A 10,661-nucleotide genomic window follows, 5' to 3' on the forward strand; every position below is an offset into this window, starting at 1 on the left:
CGGCGGGGAAACCCCCTTCCAAAAAAACCAAAAAAAAAAAAAAAAAAAGCTAGCTGAGTGTGAGCCAGAGACTGAGCTGGCAAGTAGTGTTCCTCTGTGGTTTTTGCTTCAGTTCCTGCCCTAACTTCCCTCCATGATGGACTGTGGCCTGGAACTGTAAGCCAAATGAACCCTTTTCTCCCCTAAATTACTTTTAGTCAGTGTTTTTTGACAGCAACAGAAATCAAACTAGAGCACTATCTGTGGCTTAAAATCAGTTGTCCTTTGGGAGGAAGTTTGTGTGGGCAGACCAGAAGTACTGGAATTGTTGCCTGCTGTCGGCAGTACCCTTTGAACCTTGTCTAAGCTGAGAACAAATCCCCAGTACTGCACTCCTCTGTGGTAACATATGGGATATTTCAGGACGCAGTGACCTTTGAGGATGTGGCTGTGACCTTTACCCTGGAGGAGTGGGCTTTATTGGACGTTTTCCAGAAGAATCTCTACAAAGATGTAATGCAGGAAACCTTTAAGAATCTGGACTTTGTGGGTAAGCCTGATGTCATGACTTCACATCACTATTTCTTTGTCAAGCACTGATTGGGAGTTGGGAAGGGTGCACTGTGGTCAATCAGGCATCATTGTGCCCTGAGCAGCATCTAACGATCGCTTTGTAATTTTTCAGTCGTTCATTGATTTTTTTTTTTTTCTTCCGTGTCTACATTTCAGGAATAAAATGGGAGCACCAAGATCTAAAAGGTCGCTACAGAAATCAAAAGAGAAATCTAAGGTAACTCACATTTACGAAGACTCAGCTGTGTCTCTCTAGAGAATCTTTGGGTGTCAGAAAATTTTAAAGACAGCTCATATTGAGTTTATTTGTTCTTCCAAAATTCCTCTAAGCTTTACAAGTAAATGCTAGGTGCTTACGTGTGCTGTAGATATTTAGTTCACTTAGAAGCAGTATTAAGATACCCCAGATGGGGGCAGAAGGTGGTTCTCAGAATAAAAGCATTTACCACACAATCCTGAGTTTGATTCCCCAAACTCTTGTAAAGGTAGAAAGACAGAACCAACTCCACAAAGTTGTCCTCTGACCTCCACCCACTCATCATATAAATATACACTGTAAAAACATTTTTTAAAAGATACTCCAGATGAATGTTGTTGTTTTAATGCTAGTCATGGGGACTGGAGAGAGCTCAGCAGTCAAACGCACATACCACTCTTCCCAGTACCCAACCACCTATAACTCGAGCTCCTAGAGAATCCAACTCCCTCTTCTGACCTCCCCCAGGTGCTACATTCCTGTGTACAGACACAGACACATAATTTTTAAAAAATAGAAATAAATCTTCAAAATAAAACACTAGCCATGGTCCAGTCACCCTGCAAAAGCTTGAATCCACTCATGTTAAAGCTACTCCAGCCAGGTCTGGTGGCATATGCCTTTAATCCCAGCACTTATGAGGTAGAGCAGGTGGATCTCTTGAGTTTGAGACCACCCCAGTCTACATAAGAGTTTCAGGTCAACCAGGGATACATAATGAGACCCTGTCTCAAAAAATAAAGCTACCCCAAAAGGGCATAAAAGGCTACATTGTCAGTGTTCAAAATGCAAATCCAGTAGCTACTGATAAATATAAATCAAACTCTTAAGGTTGTATTTCCCAATTTTTACAGACTCCAAGTAGTACAGAGACTCTGTGACCATAAGGACAATTGTCAATGTCGAGGAACCTCCAGCCTAAATTCAGGCAATATTGCAAAGAAGCAAACGCCTGGATCAAAGCTTTATAAACACCGTGTCATTGGCCAGTCACCCTTAAAGAGGAAAATTACATCTGACTCAAAACATAGGCCATGTGACTATGAGAAATACCTAAAGAGATATTATGAATGTGAAATATGTGGTAAAGCCTATGCATGCTCCAGCTCCCTTACAAAACATAAAAATATGCACAATGGAGAGAAACCATATAAATGTACGCTGTGTGAGAAAACCTTCGTTTATCGCTATTGTGTAGAAAGGCACATGCTAACTCATGGTCCACCCAAGACTTATAAATGTAAGGTATGTAAAAAGGTATTTTCTTCTTCCAAGTCCCTTCGAGAGCATAGAGCATGTCACTCTGGAGAGCTGCCCAAATGTAAGGAATGTGGGAAACTATTCTGGACTTCCAGTTCCCTTCACATGCATAAAAGGCTTCATACAAGAGAAAAACTGTACGAATGTAAGTACTGTAGGAAAGCCTTTGGGAGTTACTGCTCTGTCACCTTACATGAAAGGGCTCACACTGGAGAGAAACCTTATAAATGTAAACAGTGTGGGAAAACCTTCAGACATTCCAGCCACGTTCAAGCACACGAGAGAATTCACACTGGAGAGAAGCCCTATGAATGTAAGACGTGTGGGAAGACGTTCACTAATGGCCACTGTGCTAGAAGACACTTGGCAACGCACAGTGGAGACTGGCCTTACAAATGTGACGTGTGTGGCAAAGCCTATCTTTATGTTTATTCCCTTCGAAACCACAAAAAATGCCACACCGAAGAGAAACCCTATAAATGTAAGCAATGTGGGAAAACGTTTAAATGTTCTGCTTCCATTCGAAACCATGAGACCACTCACACTGGAGAGAAACCATATGAGTGTAAAGTGTGTGGGAAAGCCTTCAGTTGTTCCAGTTACATTCAAAATCACATGAGAACACACAACGGACAGCCCTATAAATGTGAAAAATGTGGGAGAGCATTCTCATATTCCAAAAGTCTTCGAAGACACATGAAAAAACACAGTTGATTAGAGATGGATGATCCTAGTAAATGTAAGTGATAGAGAATAGTAGCCTTTGCACATTCCAGCTCTTCAGATGAATTTGAAAAAAGAATCACAGTGGAGAATAAGCCTATGGATATAATATGTGTGGAAAAGCCTTCAATCATTTCAGTCACAAGTACTTGCAACAATTCGATGTACTGAAACCCTGTGAGTTTAAAGAATGCTGGGAAACATTCTGTCAGTTCCTTTCAGTGTCTGAGGGTCCCCACTGGAGAAAAGTACTACACAGGGGACATGGACACTTTTCCATACCACCTTTTTTTTTTTTAAAGAATGTCTTTTAATTCATACATGTACATAGTGTATCTTGATCATATCCATCCCAAGGTCACCCAAGACCCTCCTCAACAATCTTTTTTTTTTTAATGTGTATGTGTGTATTGTCTGCATGTAGGTAAGTACACCCATGTCCTGCAATGCCCTTGGAGGTCAGAAGAGGCTGTGGGGTGCCCTGGGACTGGAGTTACAGTTTTTAGCTGCCATGTGGGTGCTGGAATTCAAACCCGGATCTTCTGCAAGAACAGTCAGTGTTCTTAACCGCTGAGCCATCTCTCCAGCCCCTTCTCTTTTTAAGTGACTCTGCCACAATGTTGGTTTGATCCTATGCAGGTAACCACAGCTGCTCTGAATTCATGGATGCAACATCCATGTCATGTCTAGAAGACATTTCACAGCACTCCTCATCATCCATCTCTTACTTTTTTTTTTTTTGAGACAGGGTCTCCTTGTAGCTCCAGCTGGCCTAGAACTCGCTATCTAGACCAGGCTGGCCTTGAACTCACAGAGGTCGACCTGCCTTTGCCTCCCAATCTCTTACATTCTTTAAGCAAGGGTGTATGAGAGTTTTTAAGATTATTTTGCTGTTTTTTTTTTAACTTGAAGGACAGTTATGCTGTGGTGCTCAGGTTGTGTCTGAACCTACTGTGTTCAGTCAGGATTCTTGCCTCTCCAATATAAGTGGGGCCACAGGTGCCCACCGCCATGCCTGGGCAGTGCATAAGTTTAATACAAGTGTTTTCTTTTGCCAAGAAATTTTACTTGTTCCATTTTAACAGAATTATATTCATGCATAAGTTGAAATGTAGTTCAAGAGCCAGCAAGATGCTCAGCAGATAACTTAGGTTCAATTCCCAGATCCCACATGGTGGAAGGAATGCTCCAACTCCTGCAAGTTTTCCTCTGACTTCCACACACATACCATAATGCATGTGCATATTAGTTAATTAACTAATTAATTAGATGTAAAATGAAACTTTAATGAAAAGCAGTTCAAATATGTGTAGGTTTAATCAACATAATTTTTAAATAACTGATTTATGGGCTAGTGAAAAATGACTGTAAATGTTTTCAATTTTGTTGTAAGCCTCAACTGGCTGGTTGTGGCTTCCTTCATCCCTTATTTTGTATATTCCAACCTTTGTCTCCTAATGAAAATATTATCCTTTTTTTCTTTTTGGCATGTTTACTGAAAAATAGTATCACTTTGTACATTTGTCATGTTTCTCATAATGTCTCAATGTAAATTCTAACTGTCCTCGGGACTTAATTGTGTCTGTGTGGGTACATGCATGTGAGTGCAGCTGCCCTTGGAGGCCAGAAGAGGGCGTCAGGTCCCTAGGAGCTAGAGTTACAGGTGACTGTGAGCTGTCCAGTATGGGTGCTGGAAGCTGAACTCTGGTCCCCTGCAGGACCAGCAGGTGCTGAACCATCTCCAGCCCCTTTGTCATCTGTTTTGGGGAAATTTTTTCACCTAGCAGTAGTCATGCCTCAAATAACCTCATAGCCTCCAATACCGCCACTATGCAGAGCTGTGTTATTTACTTTGCTTTGAACGTTGACCCTCATACTTACCTGGCAGGGGAGACGCCATGATCAAGAAGGTGGTATTCCCATAGATGAGACGATATATGCTGACCCTGCAATTTCCCCAAATGTGAGAAACTCAACTGCTTAATTTGTGGTGTGGTGGACTGAGTCCTTTAAAAGGAAAACTGACTTTCAATAGGCTTGTTGCTAAGCAATGTAGTGACTGAGTCGCATGTTTAAGGCCCTGAGTGCCATTTCAGTGCTATTCCCCGGCAGTGAGAAAGTAAGTAAATGTGTGACTTTCAGTTAAGATAGCACTGCAATACAATTCAGAGTGGGAGATGAATGTCTTGGTTGAGTTCAGTGTGGGAAATCCAGAACCCTTTCCCTTGATAGTTCCATGTTAGAGTTTGCTAGGGGCTTAACTTAAGACAGTATGAGGAAGACATTTGTCGTGTTTGAGCCTCAGAGTGCCTAGAGACTGCCAGGTAGACCTGGCCGTCCCAATACCATTTTCCAATTCTTTTTGTGTATGAGTGTGGGGGTCTCAGGACAGTTTGTGGGAGTCAGTTCTCTGCTTCCACTGTGTGGCTGCCTGAGATGAAGTTTGGGCTTAGCCAAAGTGCCTTTCCCTGCTGAGCCATCTTACCAGTCCAACTTTTCTCAACCTAGGACATCTTCATTTCCATCTTAAGAATTAAAATACTTTTGGGAGGCAGGCAGATCTCTGAGATCAACATTAGCCTCGTATACATAGTGATTTCCAGGCCAGCCTGGGCTGCAGGGAGACCCTATCTCAAAAAGACACCCCCCCCAAAAAAAAGACAATATTTAACATACTAAATCCCTGTGAAAGGTTAAATGCCACCCCCTTACCACACCAGGGTCCCATGTGTTGTCAAAGAAGGTGTATAAAGTTGAATGTAGGTATTCACACACACAGGCAAACTTGGGTCCAAAAAATATAAAGTTTTTTTTTTTTCTCCTAGAGAGAGGAAAATGCATCCTTGGTTTAGTCCTTGTGTACTGAGGCTGGCTCCAGTGTTTGGATCTGCTTTTGCTCTTCTGACTCATCTAGGTTGGCTTTGGAGCATGTGTGCATGTATGCTTGAGTAATGCATGCAATTGAGTGTACGTGTTCATGCATGCAGAGGCCAAAGTGGGATGGCATGTGTCTTCCTCTGTCGTGCCCCACATTACTGTCCTGAGACAGGATCTTGCTGTACCAAAAGCTCACGGGTTTTTAGATTAGGCTGCTGGTCAGCTAGCTCTTGAGATCCATCTTTCTCCAACCCCCAATGCCACAGGCCCATGTAGCTGTGTCAGCTCTTATGTGAGTCCTAGAGATTCAAACTCAAGTCCTTGTGCTTGCTCAGCAAGTGCTTTTATCCAGTAAGCCATCCCTCCAGCCTGCTTACTCATTATCTAAATGCTTAAAGAACTAGAGAGGTGGCTCAGCGGATAAAGGTGCTGCCACCAAGCCAGAGTTCAAACTCTAGGACCCACATGGTGGAAGGAGAGAACCAACTCCTGCAAGTCGTTTTCTGACCTCCACACATGCACAGTAAGTAAAGAGTATTGAAGTAGCAGGAACCATTTCTGTGTTCTACCAGAATCCAGTGCGTGTTATTCCTTTGACACACAGACTAACGGGCTTTCTTTTCAATCCCATTGAGCACTGGTGCAATAGGAGTTAGACAGCCACTCAGTGCGTTTCTCATCTCTCACAGACCCACTTTGAAAAAGTGATCTTGTTTTAAATTCTTTTGTGAACTGAAAATTTTTCCCCTTCTGTTCAAAACTGTCAAATAATTCTATCATAATGGTATTTAATATGTAAATTGTATTGCTGTGCATCAAGTATGATTTTAAAAATTAAAGTAAAATAAATGCTGAAATATTTCTTAGTTTGCTTTTCCAAAATATCTTCAAATGAGATTCAACTTACTTAATTTGCAGAATAAAAAGCTAGCAAGGTGCACACCACTAATGTATGTGCCTGCGGGTGTACTAGTGTCCATGGCTTCCAGAAGACAGTGCTGGTGTATACAGTGAGCGACAGTACACACCCCACTAAAGGAGGAATACTAACCATCTGAGATGGAAGTATGTTCACCAACAAAACACTAACCTGAGGTTGCATTTCCCCATGAGCAGGCTGGTACCTGCATCAGTCCACAGTTCTTTCCTGGTTGAAAGCACCTCTGGGTGTTAGAGGGTGATTACCCTAGGAGTGACTATGGAAGGAGCAGACCATCTTTTTAAGATTTGCATATGTGACACGTGAATGCAGTACCCATGGAAGCCAGTAGAGGGCAGAATATCTCCTGCATCTGGCGTTACAGGCTGTTGTGAGCCACCAAACATGGGTGCTGGGGATCAAACTCAGATCCTCTGCAAAGAGCAGTATGTGCTTCTAACCACTGAGCCATCTCTACTGCCCCCTTAGGACGTTTTTAACATTACATTTTATTTATTCTGTGTGAATGTGTGTGCGTGTGTGTGAATGTATGTGAGTGTGTGAATGTGTGTGTGTGCGCCACGGCATAGATGTGGAGGTTAGAGGACAACTTGCAGGAGGAGTTGGTTCTCTTTCCACCATGGGGGTCCCAGGGGTCGAATCAGGTTGTCAGGCTTGGTGGCATCTTTACCTACTAAGCCACCTCACTGGCCCAACTTTAGCAATTTCATCCACTGCCCCTTCTTGTATGTATATGTGGCATGTGTCTGTGTATGCATACACATGTGTTTGTGTGGAGGCCCAAAGCTGACACCCGGTGTTTTCCTCAATGATTCTCCACTTTATTCACTGAGGCAGAGTCACCGAACCCGGAGCTCACCAATTCCAGCTAATCTAGCCAGTCAGCTTGTCCCAAGGATCCTGTCTCTACCTCCCAAACACTTCATCACTAGCAGGTGCCAAACTCTGGCTTTTTTGTAGATTCTGGGGATCTGAACTCTGGTCCTCATGCTTACACAGTGAGCTCTTCATCCACTGAGCCATGTCCCATGCCCTAGCCTTTAGCATTTTTAGGAATATGCTAATGGTGGGAAAGGGATAGGCAGTTTCACATCCTGTAAAAGATGGCTGCAGCTTTGTGTTCCAGTGACCCACAAAGCCCCCAAGTCCATTTGTCACCTATGGGTATTGTCCCCCAACCCCTGCTGAGGACCGAACCCAGGGCCTTGCGCTTGCTAGGCAAACATTCCTAACACTGAGCTAGATCCTCACCCCCTCAGGTATTGTTTCCATGTTCTTAGATTTCCATTCTGTGCTACGGTAGAGAAAGAAGGAAAGAAACAATTTGTTTCATTAAAAAGAATGAATCCTGGGTTAGAGATGGCTCAGCAGTTAGGGATGTTGGGGATAAGAGGAAACCAGGAGATGTGGGAAGCAGGCTGATTTAGGCTGCAGCCTTGGCCCCAGAGACGCCCCTTTCTCAACATTCTGAGCCCCAAAGGGAACTAGCACATAATCTTTTATATCTTGGGCACTGGGTTATAGTGAGAAGGAAACTTGCATATTGATTGTCAGTACAGTCTCAAAATTAGGCAAATTATTATAAATTTAGAAAGAAAACAAATGTTACCAAAAAAAAAAAAATCCTGTCTGAAAATCATTGCAGGAGCCTCCACCTGAGACAAACAGAATTGAAGAAGTTTCGTCATGTCACAAGGCCAGTGGTTCCAGCTGTGTTAGTGTTCTAACCACAGACTTGTCAGCTGAAATGTGCTGACAGAGACAGAGGGAGAAAACAAGGATTAAAATCCCTATTTTCTTTATTCCATTTAGTTACATCAGGAGTACTTGCTACTCATATAGGAACTGAGTTCAGTCCCCAGCACCCATGTCAGGTGGTTGTAAATCACCTGTAACTTCAGCTCCAGGGGATCCAATGCCCTCTTCAGACATCTGCTGGCCTGTTCTTCTAGAAGCTTCTGTCTGTGGTGGACAGCTGTAACTGCAGAGACACAGAGCAGTTCAAACTGCTCAGAGTCAGGACTGCAGAGTGCTCAGCCCTAGATAGGACATCATCTCTCACACACACTAAGGCTCAGAACATCCCAGAAGAGGGGGGAGAAGAACGGACGAGCAAGAGGATGGGGGGGGGTGATGTGGCCACTGCATTCATGAACTCTGCAGCGAGGGCAGCCAACACATCAGTCAGCAACTGTGGGCCTCAGTGGGTTACAAAACTAAAGGACATGAAGGGGTCAAGGGACTGAAATGGGGAGAGGACATGCTGGAGTGTGTAGGGAGAATGGGGGTTGGGGGTTGGTAGGATCAAGATACATTGTATATATGTATGAAATTGCCAAAAAATAAAGATGTTCTATTCAAAAATACGGGAAAAAAGAAAAAAGTGGGGGCTGGAGATAGCTCAGCAGTTAAGAACACTGCTCTTGCAGAGGACCTGGGTTCTGTTCCCAACATTCACGTGGTGGCTAAGAACCATCCATAACTCCAGTTCCAGGGCATCTGACACCATCGTCTGGCCTCTGTGGGCACTGCACAACATGGGTTCACTAACATATATACAGGCAAAAATACTCATACATGTAAAAAAAATTTTTTTTAAGTTAAAGGTTAATATTAAAAAGTCTTCTGAAAATGGATTAGCCACTACCTAATGGGAAACAGAGGAAGGAGTCCTCGAGTTTTGGTCAAGTCTTGGTCAGCTCTTTGCTAACAAGGAGTCAGGATAGTTTGTAAACAGTAAGATCATAAAAATGAGCAGCCTCAGTACCTAAAGCCTGTGCAAGAGGCTATCTCCTTCTCAGAGGGGGTCCAGCCATGCTGGCTATCACACAGAGGATATGCCATGCCTGGAACATCAGAGGCTGTGGTTGAGTCAAAGTAAGAGCAAAGACTGGACATCTGCTCTGATGGCTTCACAGTGGACAGAGGAGACAGGAGCATGGGGAAGGGGAGGTAGGAGTGACAAGAGCTGGGCAGGCTGGGAGGAGGGCACCCTGGGGGTGCAGGCTGCCAGGGAATGGCATGTGCAAAGTGCCTGATGTGGGGCGACGGCCAATTCAAAAAAAGCAGCACAGAGGGCTCAGACAGTGAGGAAGAGGGAGTGACTCAGGCCTCAAAGATAAATAAATCATCCCTGTGACGCAGCCACCCTCTCCTGGGCACACACCAAAGGACTCCATGTCCTACCACAGAGATACTTGTTTGACCATGTTCATTGCTGCTCTAGTAACAACAGCAGGTGTAGTGGTTTGAATGAGAAATGTCCCACAGGCTCACCATTTGAACATCTGGTCCCCAGCTGGTGGCACTGTTTCGGGAGGTTTAGTTCCTGGAGGAAGCATGTCACTGGAGGTGGGCTTTTCAAGTTCATAGCGTCGCCCTGTTAAACACAGGTGAGATTACAGATCACCACCACATGCAGAAGCCAAGTAAAAGGGGTCCTTTATTGATAAATGATAAGCACTGGACTTAGAGTGACTAGCACCTTTGAAATTCTCTCAGCACCGAAGCTCCAGGGTACAGAGTTTATAAAGGCAAAAATCATAGCAGTTTGGGCCAGATGGAGGTCAGTGAGACCTTGCTATGGTAGTTATTTTGGTTAGACTTTAGGGGTTGTTTTGCTTATGCTGCTAGGCCGTAGTCAGGGTCCTAAAAAGCTCTGAATGTGTTGCTGGGGAGGCGAGTGGCTGGAAGAATGCCAAAGCAGGCACACCTGGGGTCAGGACCGCCCAGGACTAAGTGGAGGTTTTCTGCTACCTCACGCCACACTTGCAGTTCCATCTGCTTCATGTTTGCAGTGGAAGTTGTGATCTCTCAGCTTCCTGCTTGGCTGCCTGCCACCAGCCCCCGCACTGTGATGGGCTCTTCCTCTGGAACTGTAAACCAAAACAAACTCTTCCTCCTTAAGTTGCTCTTGATCGTGATGTTTTATCCCAGTGACAGAAAAGTAGCTGATACAGCAAGCAAACAGAAACAGCCTAGGTGCCCACCAACTGATGGGCGGATCGTAAACATACAGTACATATACACAGTGGAATATTACTCAGATGTAAA

The 10,661-nt window shown here is 44.0% G+C and overlaps 1 protein-coding gene and 1 pseudogene across 1 annotated transcript in view; both read left to right on the plus strand.

Moving 5' to 3' along the window:
• Positions 1-6,525, plus strand: part of LOC103734779 (zinc finger protein 709) — a 14,750-nt gene extending 8,225 nt beyond the window's left edge. The window contains exons 2-4 of the mRNA XM_008833851.3: positions 403-529; positions 709-769; positions 1,663-6,525. Coding sequence (XP_008832073.1) covers positions 403-529; positions 709-769; positions 1,663-2,782 — 1,308 coding nt within the window. The 3' untranslated portion in view covers positions 2,783-6,525. The remainder of the gene's footprint in view (positions 1-402; positions 530-708; positions 770-1,662) is intronic.
• Positions 4,665-4,802, plus strand: LOC115070520 (annotated as a pseudogene).
• Positions 6,526-10,661: the final 4,136 nt, after the last annotated feature.

This window comes from Nannospalax galili, unplaced genomic scaffold (assembly GCF_000622305.1).
Source record: "Nannospalax galili isolate Female #2095 unplaced genomic scaffold, S.galili_v1.0 scaffold2397, whole genome shotgun sequence".
NCBI lineage: Eukaryota > Metazoa > Chordata > Mammalia > Rodentia > Spalacidae > Nannospalax > Nannospalax galili.